General features: G+C 33.4%; 1 protein-coding gene across 6 annotated transcripts in view; it reads left to right on the top strand.

The window, feature by feature from the left end:
- Nucleotides 1–15,492, top strand: part of COP1 (COP1 E3 ubiquitin ligase) — a 267,664-nt gene that overhangs the window by 112,863 nt on the left and 139,309 nt on the right. For all 6 annotated transcript variants that reach the window (XM_059937005.1, XM_059937022.1, XM_059937032.1 and 3 more), the window contains 2 exons: nucleotides 6,818–6,932; nucleotides 10,807–10,942. In XM_059937005.1, coding sequence (XP_059792988.1) covers nucleotides 6,818–6,932; nucleotides 10,807–10,942 — 251 coding nt within the window. The remainder of the gene's footprint in view (nucleotides 1–6,817; nucleotides 6,933–10,806; nucleotides 10,943–15,492) is intronic.

Raw genomic sequence — 15,492 nt, 5'->3', positions numbered from 1 at the left:
TGAAAAAATATTTTGCTCATGTTGTTGCAGGACAGTTTTGTTGGAATCTGAATTTTAGGTTGGGGTTATTTTCTTTCAACTTTTTAAGGATAACCAAAGTTTACTTTGTTCTAACTTCTCTTATTGCTTTTGAGAAGTATTTTGCTTGTTTAATTGTTCCTGTTAGGTGAATTAACTTTTCTCTTTGTCTGATTTTAAAATCTTTCTGTTTTGTACAAAAACATAGTTTTGCTTTAGTGTGTCTAATTGCAGATTTTTTTTAAAAATTAACTTATTTTTATTTTTATTTATTTTTGGCTGTGTTGGATCTTTGTTGCTGAACGCAGGCTTTCTCTAGTTGGCGGCGAGCGGGGGCTACTCTTTGTTGCAGTGTGGGGGCTTCTCATTGTGGTGGCTTCTCGTTGCGGAGCACGGGCTCTAGGTGCACGAGCTTCAGTAGATGTGGCACATGGGCTCAGTAGTTGTGGCTTGTGGGCTCTAGAGCGCAGGCTCAGTAGTTGTGGCGCACGGGTTTAGTTCCTCTGCGGCATGTGGGATCTTCCTGGACCACGACTCGAACCCGTGTCCTCTGCATTGGCAGACAGATTCTTCACCACTGCACCACCAGGAAAGCCCCGTGGATTTCTTTTTAATTATCCTTCTTGATAGGAATAATTTCTATGTCTGTATTCATGTATGTTTTCAGTTCTGGAAAATTGTCAGCACCAACTCTTCAGATATGTCTTCTTCAGTCTGTTACTCTTTTCTTGGTCTCTGGGGGCCCATATTTTAAACCTTATTATTCTTTTCTTTTTACGTTTCTTTTTTTGTTTTGAATTTTATTTAATTTATTATTTATAGACCAGGTTCTCATTAGTTATCCATTTTATACATATTAGTGTACATATGTCAATTCCTATCCCCCAATTCATAAACCCCCGACCCCCAACCCCCCCGCCTCTTTCCCACTTGGTGTCCATACATTTGTTCTCATCTGTGTCTCAATTTCTGCCTTGCAAACTGGTTCATCTGTACCACTTTTCTAGGTTCCACATATATGCGTTAATCTACGATATTTGTTTTCCTCTTTCTGACTTACTTCACTCCGTGTGACAGTCTTTAGATCCATCCATGTCTCTATAAATGACCCAATTTCTTTCCTTTTTATGGCTGAGTAATATCCCATTGTATATATGTACCACGTCTTCTTTATCCATTCGTCTGTCGATGGGCATTTAGGTTGCTTCCATGACCTGGCTATTGTAAATAGTGCTGCAGTGAACCTTGGGGTGCATGTGTCTTTTGAATTATGGTTTTCTTTGGGTATATGCCCAGTAGTGAGATTGCTGGGTCCTATGGTAATTCTATTTTTAGTTTTTTGAGGAACCTCCATACTGTTCTCCATAGTGGCTGTATCAGTTTACATTCCCACCTTGCAACAGTGCAAGAGGGTTCCCTTTTCTCCACACCCTCTCCAGCATTTGTTGTTTGTAGATTTTCTGATGATGCCCATTCTAACTGGTGTGAGGTGATACCTCATTGTAGTTTTGATTTGCATTTCTCTAATGATTAGTGATGTTGAGCAGCTTTTCATATGCTTCTTGGCCATCTGTATGTCTTCTTTGGAGAAATGTCTATTTAGGTCTTCTGCCCATTTTTGGATTGGCTTGTTTGTGTTTTTAATATCAAGCTGCATGAGCTGTTTATATATTTTGGAGATTAATCCTTTGCCCGTTGATTCGTTTGCAAATATTTTCTCCCATTCTGAGGGTTGTCTTCTCATCTTGTTTATAGTTTCCTTTGCTTTGCAAAAGCTTTTAAGTTTCATTAGGTCCCATTTGTTTAATTAGTTTTTATTTCCATTACTCTAGGAGGTGGATCAAAAAAGATCTTGCTGTGATTTATGACAAAGAGTGTTCTTCCTATGTTTTCCTCGAAGAGTTTTATAGTATCTGGTCTTACATTTAGGTCTCTAATCCATTTTGAGTTTCTTTTTGTGTATGATGTTAGGGAGTGTTCTAATTTCATTCTATTCCATGTAGCTGTCCAGTTTTCCCAGCACCACTTTTTGAAGAAACTGTCTTTTCTCCATTGTATATCCTTGCCTCGTTTGTCATAGATTAGTTGACCATAGGTGCGTGGGTTTATCTCTGGACTTTCTATCCTGTTCCATTGATCTGTATTCCTGTGTTTGTGCCAGTACCATATTGTCTTGATTACTGTAGCTTTGTAGTATAGTCTGAAGACAGGGAGTCTGATTCCTCCAGCTCCGTTTTTTTCCCTCAAGACCGCTTTGGCTATTTGGGGTCTTTTGTGTCTTCATACAAACTTTAACATTTTTTGTTCTAGTTCTGTAAAAAATGCCATTGGTAATTTGTTAAGGATTGCATTGAATCTGTAGATTGCTTTAGGTAGTGTAGTCATTTTCACAATATTGATTCTTCCAATCCAAGAACATGGTATATCTCTCCATGTGTTTGTGTCATATTTGATTTCTTTCATCAGTGTCTTATAGTTTTCTGCATTCATTTTGTTGCAGTGGTAAATGGGAGTGTTTCCTTATTTTCTCTTTTACATTTTTCATCATTAGTGTATAGGAATGCAAGAGATTTCTGTGCATTAATTTTGTATCCTGCAACTTTACCAAATTCATTGATTAGCTCTAGTAGTTTTCTGGTGGCATCTTTAGGATTCTCTATGTATAGTATCATGTCATCTGTAAACAGTGACAGTTTTACCTTTGCTTTTCCAATTTGTATTCCTTTTATTTCTTTTTCTTCTCTCATTGCCATGGCTAGGACTTCCAAAACTATGTTGAATAATAGTGGTGAGAGTGGACATTTTCCTGATCTTAGAGGAAATGCTCTCAGTTTTTCACCATTGAGAATGATGTTTGCTGTGGGTTTGTTGTATATGGCCTTTATTATGTTCAGGTAGGTTCCCTCTTTGCCCACTGTCTGGAGAGCTTTTATCATAAATGGGTGTTGAATTTTGTCAAAAGCTTTTTCTGCATCTATTGAGATGATCATATGGTTTTTATTCCTTAATTTGTTAATGTGGTGTATCACATTTATTGATTTGCGTATATTGAAGAATCCTTGCATTCCTGGGATAAATCCCACTTGATCATGATGTATGATCCTTTTAATGTGTTGTTGGAATCTCTTTGCTAGTATTTTGCTGAGGATTTTTGCATCTATATTCATCAGTGATATTGGTCTGTAATTTTCTTTTTTTGTAGTATCTTCGTCTGGTTTTGGTTTCAGGGTGATGGTGACCTCATAGAATGAGTTTGGGAGTGTTCCTTCCTCTGCATTTTTTTGGAAGAGTTTGAGAAGGATGGGTGTTAACTCTTCTTTAAATGTTTGATAGAATTCACCTGTGAAGCCATGTGGTCCTGTACTTTTATTTGTTGGAAGATTTTTAATCACAGTTTCAATTTCATTACTTGTGATTGGTCTGTTCATATTTTCTGTTTCTTCCTGGTTCAGTCTTAGAGGGTTATACCTTTCTAAGAATTTGTCCATTTCTTCCAGGTTGTCCGTTTTATTGGCATAGAGTTTCTTGTAGTCTTTTAGGATGCTTTGCATTTCTGTGGTGTCTGTTGTAACTTCTCCTTTTTTCATTTCTAATTTTATTGATTTGAGTCTCTCCCTGTTTTTCTTAATGAGTCTGGCTAATGGTTTATCAATTTTGTTTATCTTCTCAAAGAACCAGCTTTTAGTTTTATTGATCTTTGCTATTGTTTTCCTTGTTTCTATTTCTTTTATTTCTGCTGTGATCTTTATGATTTCTTTCCTTCTGCCAACCTTGGGTTTTGTTTGTTCTTCTTTCTGTAGTTCCTTTAGGTGTAAGGTTAGATTTTTTATTTGAGATTTTTCTTGTTTCTTGAGGTAGGCTTTTATTGCTGTAAACTACCCTCTTAGAACTGCTTTTGCTGCACCCCATAGGTTTTGGATTGTTGTGTTTTCATTGTCATTTGTCTCTAGGTATTTTTTGATTTCCTCTTTGTTTTCTTCAGTGGTCTCTTGGTTATTTAGTAACATATTGTTGAGCCTCCATGTGTTTGTGTTTTTTTACGTTTTTTTCCCTGTAATTGATTTCTAATCTCATAGCTTTGTGGTCAGAAAAGATGCTTGATACGATTTCAGTTTTCTCAAATTTACTGAAGCTTGATTTGTGACCGAAGATGTGATCTGTCCTGGAGAATGTTCTTTGTACATTTGAGAAGAAAGTGTAATCTGCTGTTTTTGGATGGAATGTCCTATACATATCAGTTAAATCTATTTGGTCTGTTGTGTCATTTAAAGCTTGTGTTTCCTTATTAATTTTCTGTTTGGATGATCTGTCTTTTGGTGTAAGTGAGGGGTTAAAGTCCCCCACTATTATTGTGTTACTGTCGATTTCCTCTTTTAGAGCTGTTAGCAGTTGTCTTATGTATTGAGGTGCTCCTATGTTGGGTGCATATATATTTATAATTGTTATATCTTCTTCTTGGATTAATCCCTTGATCATTATGTAGTGTCCTTCCTTGTCTCTCATAACGTTCTTTATTTTAAAGTCTATTTTATGTGATATGAGTATTGCTACCCCAGCTTTCTTTTGATTTCCATTTGCATGGAATATCTTTTTCCATCCCCTCACGTTCAGCCTGTATGTGTCCCTAGGTCTGAAGTTGGTCTCTTGTAGACTGCATATATATGGGTCTTGTTTCTGTATCCATTCAGCAAGCCTGTGTCTTTTGGTTGTAGCATGTAATACATTCATGTTTAAGGTAATTATCGATATGTATGTTCCTGTTACCATTTTCTTAATTGTTTTGGGTTTGTTTTTGTAGGTCCTTTTCTTCTCTTGTGTTTCCCACTTAGAGAAGTTCCTTCAGCATTTGTTGTAGAGCTGGTTTGGTGGTGCTGAATTCTCTTAGCTTTTGCTTATCTGTAAAGCTTTTGATTTGTCTATCGAATCTGAATGAGATCCTTGCCAGGTAGAGTAATCTTGGTTGTAGGTTCTTCCCTTTCATCACTTTAAATATGTCATGCCACTCCCTTCTGGCTTGTAGAGTTTCTGCTGAGAAATCAGCTGTTAACCTTATGGGAGTTCCCTTGTATGTTATTTGTTGTTTTTCCCTGCTGCTTTCAATAATTTTTCTTTGTCTTTAATTTTTTCCAGTTTGATTTCTATGTGTCTTGGCATGTTTCTCCTTGAGTTTATCCTGCCTGGGACTCTCTGTGCTTCCTGGACTTGGGTGTTTATTTCCTTTCCCATGTTAGGGACTTTTTCAACTCTAATCTGTTCAAATATTTTCTTGGGTCCTTTCTCTCTCTCTTCCCCTTCTGGGACCCGTATAATGCGAATGTCGTTGCGTTTAATGTTGTCCCAGAGATGTCTTAGGTTGTCTTCATTTCTTTTCATTCATTTTTTTTTTATTTTGTTCTGCAGCAGTGAATTCCACCATTCTGTCTTCCAGTTCACTTATCCGTTCTTCTGTCTCAGTTATTGTGCTATTGATTCCTTCTAGTGTATTTTTCATTTCAGTTACTGTATTGTTCATCTCTGTTTGTTTGTTCTTTAATTCTTCTAGGGTTTTGTTAAACATTTCTTGCATCTTCTCGATCTTTGCCTCCATTCTTTTTCCGAGGTCCTGGATCATCCTCAGTATCATTATTCTGAATTCTTTTTCTGGAATAAACCTTAGTATTCTGTCTTCTATGTCTCTTTTCTTCTCTTACAAATTTTTCTGTCTTCTTGACTTTATTCCTTCATTTTGAGGAGTTCTTTCAGGTTTATCTTCCACTTTGCAAATTCTCTTTTTATTCTCCAAATCTAATACTTGTTCTTTTGTAGGTATTTGTCCTCAAATCCGATTGTCCTCTTCTTTCCCTTTTTCTACATCTTATATTTTGTTTACCATTACCTGAGTTCAGCTTCCTGTTTTGTTGTTTATCTTTTGGAAAATAGTCTTTTTTTCTTTTGATCCAAGCACAGCTTTAAAATAATTCTTACTTACCATCTACTTTTAGCAGGAGTTCACTTTAGATAAGTGTTTTTGTTAATTGTAGTAACTTAATATTTCTTAGTTAATACATTTGCAGTTCTGGTATTCTTATTGGTGAACTTATGTCATCTCAGGATCTCATTATTTGTCTTATCTCTTTATCTGTTAGTGTGCCACTAGCATAATAGTTAGTAACCATTTGTGGAAGAGTTTTCATACCCTTTTAATTAACATGGTGTTGGTAATATTATATATTTAGGATTATAGACTTTTTTAATAAGGTTTATATGCCATTGTATTTCAGATTTGTTGTTGTTCTCTAAATATATATGTATGTGATTTAGTTATTTGGGTCTTCTAATGTATATGTCATACTATTTAGTACATGCATATTAACTACCCCTTCACCTAATAATCAGTGTTAATTTAAATACCTATTTTGTACAGCCAAGCAGTGTTCCTATTATTCACAAGGTATAGGGTGCAATATAGGGATGATGAAGCAGTAATTAGTTTTCTTTTGGTAATTGTTTTCTAACAATTGATGCATATTAAAGTAAAATTCTCAAAATTCTAAATTTCAGAATAGCCCTTATAATGGATTCTGTCTCCATTTAATTTGGAGAGTTGAAAGAAGCTTCTCATTTTATTCTCATAAAATTGGCCTACTTTCCCTTTAAATTAAGAATTCGAAATGTGGTCTAAGAACTACGGGATTTTGATATTTGTAATTATTTTAATGTGAACTTTTGAAGTTAAATATTCAAGCATTTGGATATTCTGTGTAGAAAAATAGTATGATTTGTTCTGAGTTACAAGTGTCTTTTCTTGTTATCACCTTAGACAAAGAAACAGCCCTGGTATAACAGCACATTAGCATCAAGACGAAAACGACTCACTGCTCATTTTGAAGACTTAGAGCAATGTTACTTTTCTACAAGGATGTCTCGTATCTCAGGTACATTCAGGACTTCTTAAAATATCTCAGGTTCATATTTCATATCCATATCTAGCTTCTTATGCTGGATTTATGGAAAGCAAAAGTGTCTATTTTCAACATAGTCTAGCACAGCATTGTGGAGGTTCTTAGACATCTTGGAGAACATTGCTTTTCCATATCTATTTTTGTTCTCTTTCTTTATTCGGGAGTTTTTAATCTGTATATAGTGAGCTGTATAAAGTTAAAAACAAATCAGCCATGAATATGTAGCTAGCAAAAATAAGTTCCATTCAGTTGCCTTCTATTCTTCAACATTTATTAAGTTCTAAGCACTATCCTCTGTGCTAAGAATAAAAAGATGAAAGTACTTGTACCTGTCGTCAAGGAGATTATGAATTTAGTGGGGGAAAGCAACAGGTGAATAATTCTATGTGATATTTTATGTTATATACATATGCAAAGGGTATTAAGGGAATAGAGAAAAATATCCACTAATATAACTGGGAGTGAAAAAGCCATGCCACGTTGAAAATGGAGAAATGTAAGAGAATGATTCCTGTAGGGATTTCAGAGATGTTGTATTTAGTCAAGGCTAGTATTAATTAACTAAAAAAGGTAATTAGAAACATGTTCAAAGTAGAGGAAATAACTTATGCAAAGATTTGTACACAATAGCATAGAATATTTTTATTGCTATAGAAAAGTAATGGAGTTCTGTGCCCTCTTTGTTAGTTCTCTGATCTTTAGCCTTTCTTGGTGTCTTTGCTCACCAGTGCAGTAGGGACATTTATACCGACCCAGCAGTGTTTTTTTTTTTAAGGTTTATAGATGATGCATGTAAAATACAATGCTTGGTATAAGTTAGATTCTCAGATAATTGATGTCATTTGTAATACACCTGCTCAAAATGAGGACCGCCAAGGAAAAAAAAATGTCTGATATTTTATTAATTGTTAAAAATTTTGCCTTGGTTTTCTCTTGAATAGGCATGTTTGTATTATAATCCACACATTATAGAGAGAGAATCTTTGGAGAAATTTGCCTCAGGACTGGAGGTGGCAGAAAAATGTATATAGATCCACACAGCATTTTTCCTCTGAAGACTAGAAGAAAGCCAAACTTTGTTTATAAGTGTGTTTGAAATTAATAGTCAACAGTTTTCATACAGATGGAAAGCTCTCATTGTATTGTCTTGAGAATTGACCCCCTTATTAAACTTCTGTAATAGTCTATAAACTATAGTAGGAAGCTGTAACATTGAAAGTGGTCTGAGACCTACATTCTACTGACTGGCAGAGGGTTCATGTTAACCCTTTCAGATGTTATTTGTTGGTATGATGTTGAAATACAACCACAGGCAAATGGCAGACATTCAAAAAAGAGAGAGAGCAAGATGGAAAAGAGAGATTGGAGTAGGCTATTGATTAATAATTTGTAAATAACTATAGCATAGGCATGCTGTGGGATAGTAAAGGTAATCACAAACCAATTTAATTTATTTTGGAGATATAGCTTTATAGGGAGGTAGACTAGTAAGTTAAAACCAGGAGGAAGATTAGATTTTTATTTTTGTAGACATGGCTGTATTGTACTTAACACATGTTGTCTTTAGTTTTTAGGAATCTCAAATTTAGCTTAACAAATTTGCACAGTGTCTACACTAATCACATTGCTGAATATGGAGTCCCTCCTAGTGTCCTTGGCTGTAAAGAGGAAATTTAAACTTCTTTGTAATGGGGTACCTAAGAGTTTGATTGTCCTTTTGTGTATTTTCAAATGAGAATCCACTCCCCATCCCCAACTTTTATTTTCATCTATGAAAATGAGACATGAAGACTAAGAAGTAAATGCTTTGAACTCTTAACTGTAATTGGAAGAGAAGCTCAATTATAAAGCATTAGAAGAGAGAAGAGACACTGAACACACTTTTGCAAACTAATCTGTAATTAGGAGAGGTGATACGCCATCAGATATGTATGGGTATTGATCATAAACCAACCAAGCAAACAAAATCCTACCTTTTTACAACCAGATAAGTGAAATCTAATCCCTATGCTTTCAGATACTGAAATAACTGCTTTTAGTGTTATTTTTATAACTTCTGTTGAAAGTAAGTGTTAAATGAGTGGATATGATGGCCAGAAGTTCAACTACCCTAGAAAAGGATTGTGATTTTCTACAGAATAGACATTCTTGAATGCTTGTGAATTTTATGTACTTAGGGATTAATGTCAAAATGTTGAAAGAATATATTAATATTAAAACAATTTTTAAATGGCTAGCTAAAGTAACTGTCTTTTCAGTATTTACTACATTAAGTAGCTCACAGTAATAGGGTTATATATAAAAAGAACCAGTTACATGGTTGGATGCATGTTGTATCCAAACCACTTTGCTGTACAGTTGATACCCCCCCCTTTTGCAATAACCTATGTTTTATTTATAATTTGTTGAATTTCCTGAGAATAATTTTTGTGGACCAAGTACTTTAAGCTCAATAACATTTTGATATTTCATGCTAATTGGGTTTGTTCCTTTTGCGTTTTCTTGAATGGAAACACTACAAAATTGAGCCCTTTTAATGTGGGTCATTAGATGACTATGTTAAGTTAGTGTTTAAATCTTTAAAATGTAAAATACTAGGGACAGAAGCTTACTTAGTTTCCTCAAATGATTGTTTTTCTTTATAATAATTGTTAGATAAAGTTCTTCATGTCAGCAATTCAAGATAACTGGAAATCTCCAGATAAAATAAATAAATTCTTTATTATATATCATGTAGTAGACTAATAGTAACTCTTTTGACTTAATGATTCTTACAGCTTAATTTCTTTTTGCTTACTAGTATTTTCAGAGGACATTTAAGAAGGGAAATCACAAAAGTTTACCTTAAAAAAGTTCTGTGTGTGTTTGTATGTATATGAGCTAAGAATAAGGAAGAAGGTATGAAAACACAGTGTTGTAACAGGCTTATTTCAAGTTTCAATATAGAAAGCTAACTAAAGTAATTGTGTTCTTTTCTTTCTTTGGAAGGGAAAACGCAAGTCCAAACTTTAAGCAGTTTTGAAAAACAATGTTTTTATTCATGCTTCCACTGTAGGCCTGTTTCTACATTGGAGAGTAAATTAGCTGTCTTCTCAGGTCCTTTATAACCTGATTTTGTGATTTAAATTCTACATCATTTAGTTATGAATAGTTTACTGAAATGGACTTTACTCAAACTATTTGTAAAGAGTTCTATTGGATGGAATTATTGTTTTCCATATTCCACCAAGACATTTGAGTGAACCTATTTTAAGTTTGATGTTGAAAATTAATAATTCATACACTGCAGTTTTTTACTCTCATCCCATAATTGGATTTGAAACACTTCAAAGTATTATGTGAACAAATATTTCACTTTCTTTTTACTTAAAAATCAATTTTTAATCTAAATTATGTTATTATTAATTGTGTTTTGACTATAAGTAAACATGAACATGAAGATGTATCCCTGTAAACATGTTCCTTTAACAAATACTCTGTCCAGTATATATACTTGTCTCTCCACCCTCACCTTCTTCACTGATAAGGGATTTTGTTTTAATAAATGATTTAACTTCTCTTGATCAGAGGTACTTTTTTTTGTTTTTGCAAGAAATTATTGCTTAAAAAAGAAAAAGAATTCACAGTATGTTCTTACTGGTGTTGAAAGAGACAGTGTCTTTCAAGAACCACCGAGAAAGTTTTCTTAAAAGTTGAAAGATCAGCTCATTAATTTGTATATGTTAGTCCTCTCTAAGTACTCTTGAAGAGTTGTTGTGTTTAGAATATAGTTTTTAGTCTGTGGATATTGCTCTTTGACTTATGTTGCAGTTCAATTCATTTATTTTATTTTGTTTTCTTCATATAGATGACAGTCGAACTGCGAGCCAGTTGGATGAATTTCAGGAATGCTTGTCCAAGTTTACTCGATATAATTCAGTACGACCTTTGGCTACATTATCATATGCTAGTGATCTCTATAATGGTTCCAGCATAGTTTCTAGGTAAGTATGGGGCAGCATACTATTTTCTTACTATTTTCTTTTGCAGGAGTGTCTAGAATTTAATTGAATTTGAGAAGCAGTTATAGTGTTACGGTTAAGAGCCTCTGTTCTGAAATCCAGGTTGCCTGCCAATTTTTAGCTCTGCGGTCTTAGGCAAGTTTCTGAATCTCTTTAGTCCTCAATTTATCTCTAAAATGTAATGATTGTTAGTATCCGCCTCATAGGGCTGCAGTTTGTTTTCTTGTAATTCTTTTGTGTGGTTTTAATGACAAGGTGTGCTCCTAATAAATGCTCTCTCCTCTTCAATTTTTTAGAAGAGTTTGTAAAGAATTGGTGTTATTTCTTCCTTACATATTTTGTACAATTCCCCGGTGAAGCCATCTTGGTCTTGAGTTTTCTTTGAGGGAAGATTTTTAAATACAAATCCAATTTTTAGAAGAGATATAAGGCTAATCAGGTTATCCATTTCTTTTTGATTGAGCGTTATTTTTAGTTTGTGCCTTTCAAGGAATTTGTCCATTTCATCTAGGTTGTTGAATTTATTGGCATACAAGTGTTTATAGCATTCCTTTATTATCCTTTTGATGTCTTTAGATTCTGTAATGATTTTTCCTTTCTCATCCTTGATTTCAGAAATTTGTTTCCTTTTTTTTTTTTTATACTTAATAGTCTGGCTTAGAAGTTTTCAATTTTATTTATCTTCTCAAAGAACCAGCTCCTGGTTTATTGATACTGTCTATTTTTCTGTTCTCTGTTTCATTGATTTCTACTCTTAAGTTTATTATTTCACATTTTCTGCTTTCTTTAGGAGTAATTTGCTCTTATCTTGCTAGTTTCTTAAGGTAGAAACTGAAGTGATTGAGTTGAAACCTTTCTTCTTTTCTAATATAGATAATTTGTGTTATAAATTTCCCTCCAAGTGTTGCATTAACTGCATCTCACAAATTTTGATGTGATTGATATCTTTTCTTTTTTCCAAAAATTTTTTTATTCTGGTAAAATACACATGACATAAAATTTACCATCTTAATAAGTGTACTGTTCAGTGGTATTGAATGCATTCACAATACTGTGCAACTGTCATCACCATCCATCTCTTTAATACTTGACATCTTGTAAAACTGAAACTCAGTACCCATTAAACAATAACTCCTTGTTTCCTCTTGCCCCCAGTCCTGGCAACCACCATTCTACTTTCTTTGTCTATGATTCTGACTATTGCAAGTATCTCATATAAGTGGAATGGTGCAATATTTGTCTTTTTGTGACTGGCTTATTTCACTTAGTGTGGTATCATCAGTGTACATCCATGCTATAGCATATGTCAGGATTTCCTTCCTTTTTAAGGCTGAATAACATTCCGTTGCATGTATATAACACATTTTGGTCATCTGTCTGTCTGTCAAAGGGTACTTTTGTTGCTTCCATGTTTTAGCTACTGTGAATAATGCCACTATGAACATGGGTGTAAAACTATCTCTTTGAGACCTTGCTTGCGATTCTTTTGGGTATATACCCAGAAATGGAATTGCTGGATCAAATGGTAATTCTATTTTTAATTTCTTGAGGAACTGCCATACTATTTTCCACCAGGGCTATACCATTTTGCATTTCTACCAGCAGAGCCTAAGGGTTCCAGTTTCTCCACATCTTTGCCAGTATTTATTTTCTGTTTTTTTGATAGTAGCCATTCTACTGGGTATGAGGTTAGGTTTGATTGCTTAGATTAGATTTGAATTTCCCTAATGATTCGTGGTGTTAAATGTCTTTTCATGTGCTTATTGGTCATTTGTATATCTTCTTCGGGAAAATGTCTTTTCAAGTCCTTTGTCCATTTTTGAATCGAGTTTGTTTTTCATTGTTGGTTTCAGGAGCTTTCTATATATTCTGAATATTAATCCTTTATCAGATTTATAAATGTTTTCTCTCATTCTGTGGGTTGCCTTTTTACTCTGTTGATATTATTGTCTGTTGTCAATGCATACAGTTTAAAAATTTTTATGAAGTCTTATTTGTCTATTTTTTCTTTTGTTGCTTGTGCCTGTGGTGTCATATCCAAGAAATCATTACCAAATCCCAAGTTGTGAAAAGAGTTTTATGGTTTTAGATTTAGGATTTTGATCCATTTTGAATTAATTTTTGTATATAGTTTTAGGTAAGGATCTAACTTCATTCTTTTGCATGTGAATATCTAGTTTTCTCAGAACCATGTTTTGAAAAAACTGTCCTTTCTCCAGTGAATGGTCTTGGCACTCTTGTCAAAAATCCTTTGACCATATATGCAAAGGTTTATTTCTGTATTCTCTCTTCTATTCCATTGGTGTATATGTCTGTTTTTATCTATGTTTTTTGATTACTGTAGCTTTGTAGTAAGTTTTGAAATCAAGAAGTATGAGTCCTCTAGCTACTTCAGGTCCTTTGGAAATCTGTGTGAATCTTAGGATGGGTTTTTCTATTTCTGAAAAAAAAGTCATTGGGATTTTGATAGGAATTGCATTAAATCTGTAGATCACTTTGGGTAGTATTTGACATCTTAACAATATTCAGCCTTCCAGTCCATGAACATGGGGTATGTTTTCATTTATGTCTTAGTTTCTTTCAGCAATGTTTAGTACTTCTCATTGTACAAGTCACCTCCTTTGTTAATTCCTAAATATTTTTTTGATGCTCGTGTAAATGAAATTGTTTCTGTAATTTTCTTTTTAGATTGTTCATTGTTATTATATCAAAGATATGATATTTTTCATTTTCACTCATTTCAAAATCTTTTAAATTTCACATTTGATTATATTTAGACTCATGGACTACTGAGACATTAGTTTTCAAATATTAGGGTTTTCTAGTTATCTTTTTGTTATTAATTTATATTATTTTTATCTTCATCATCTTAACCATTCTTTAAAAATTTTTAATAAATTTTCTAGTATACATAAAGATGGAAAGAATAGAATCCTTTATACAATCATCTCCCAGACTCATCAGTGATCCAAATTTTGCTGTACTTGCTTTGTTTATACTCTTCATTCTTACTTTCTTTGCTTAAGTATTTTGAAGCAAATCCCAGGTATTATGTCATTTCAACCGTAGATTCTTAAGAATCTCTATGTCTTAAAATATGGATACTGTATAACCACGGGGCTTTATCACCTCTAACACAATTAGCAGTAGTCCCTTGGAATCATCAAATTGCTAGTCTATGTTCAAATTTTCTAGAGAGAATGAAGAAGCCTTAAAAAAGATGTTTTTGATGTGGATCAGGAATTTGACAATTTTTACCTTTTTAAAAATTACTGAAACTACATGTGCTTTTCCATTTTCATGACTGAGATTTTTATTTATGTATATGAATATTGATCTTGAAATTCAGGCCATTAGCTAAAGAGATTATTGCATTAAATCTTTTATTGTATTCAAGCTTGTTGTTTAACTTGGTAACAAGACAAAAATCATACACTTATTTATTTTTCTATATGTTGGCAGTGTAAGTTTTCCTAATCAGGCACTGGAGTGATTAAAGTTTTAAAATGCAGTAAATTGTGGGTTTTGTTTAACTAATTAATTAAATTAGTAATTAACCTATTTAACAAAAATTCATTGACTACCTAGTGTGGGAGAGGCTAGGAGTGTAATCATGAACAGGCCAGCTTTGATGCTTGGATTCAGGAGAGCTCTCAATTTTATTTCAGTGCCTTTATAGAAGAAATAATACTGATCTGGTATATGTACACATTTACTTATAATTATATGGCTCTACCCAACTGAAATGTAATACAGATTAGAACTCTGTTGTAATAACAATTAATGTCCCTGACCATTGTGAATTCATCCTATGTTGTATTTTCTTCTCCATTTAAAAATGAACAAAAAACCAAAAACAAAATAAAAATTTCCTTCTTAACTTCATATTACAAAAGCAGCATTTCTAGTTAGAAAACGTAGGATTGGTTATACATCTCTAGGTATTCAAAAAAGAGTAAGAACTATTCTTCATTCCTGAAAGTCATTTTAGCTTGATATAATGTAATTCTGTTTTTTTAAAAATAAGTAAACCTTGATCATATAAAGACATTTGTATCAGAGTGCTGTGTTTCCTGAGGCAGACATTTACTGTTATAGGAAGACTTAAGATTTCAGTTTAGAAATATAACTTACTGAAAGTGAGGTTAGTTATATCAAAATATTTCAAGCAAAATAAAAAATTTAAAGGTACCTTTAGTTGTTTCATCTTCATGTTGACATCCATTCTTTTCTCTTATTTACATTGAATTAACATTTCTGAAGGAAAAATGTCCAATTTAAGAAGTTTATCAGGCAGAATGCTTGAAGGACTATAGTAGGCAGCAGCAAAGGAACATAGTATCCATAGTATTGAAGGGACTTTCAAACTCACAATCCTGGTGATTTTTTGCTTTTTCTAGTTTCTCACATTCAGACACATCATTGATAATAAATTCATTTTAAAGGCTTTTAATTCCTTGCAAATTAGGACATTTAATGAAGAATTTCTTTTGGGAAGAGGGGTGAAGACGTATTAGAGATGACAACGTTGA

The sequence above is a fragment of the Balaenoptera ricei genome, chromosome 1 (genome assembly GCF_028023285.1).
Source record: "Balaenoptera ricei isolate mBalRic1 chromosome 1, mBalRic1.hap2, whole genome shotgun sequence".
Lineage (NCBI taxonomy): Eukaryota > Metazoa > Chordata > Mammalia > Artiodactyla > Balaenopteridae > Balaenoptera > Balaenoptera ricei.
The sequence above is the reverse complement of the archived record's forward strand: the minus strand, read 5'-3'. Positions and strand labels throughout refer to the sequence as shown.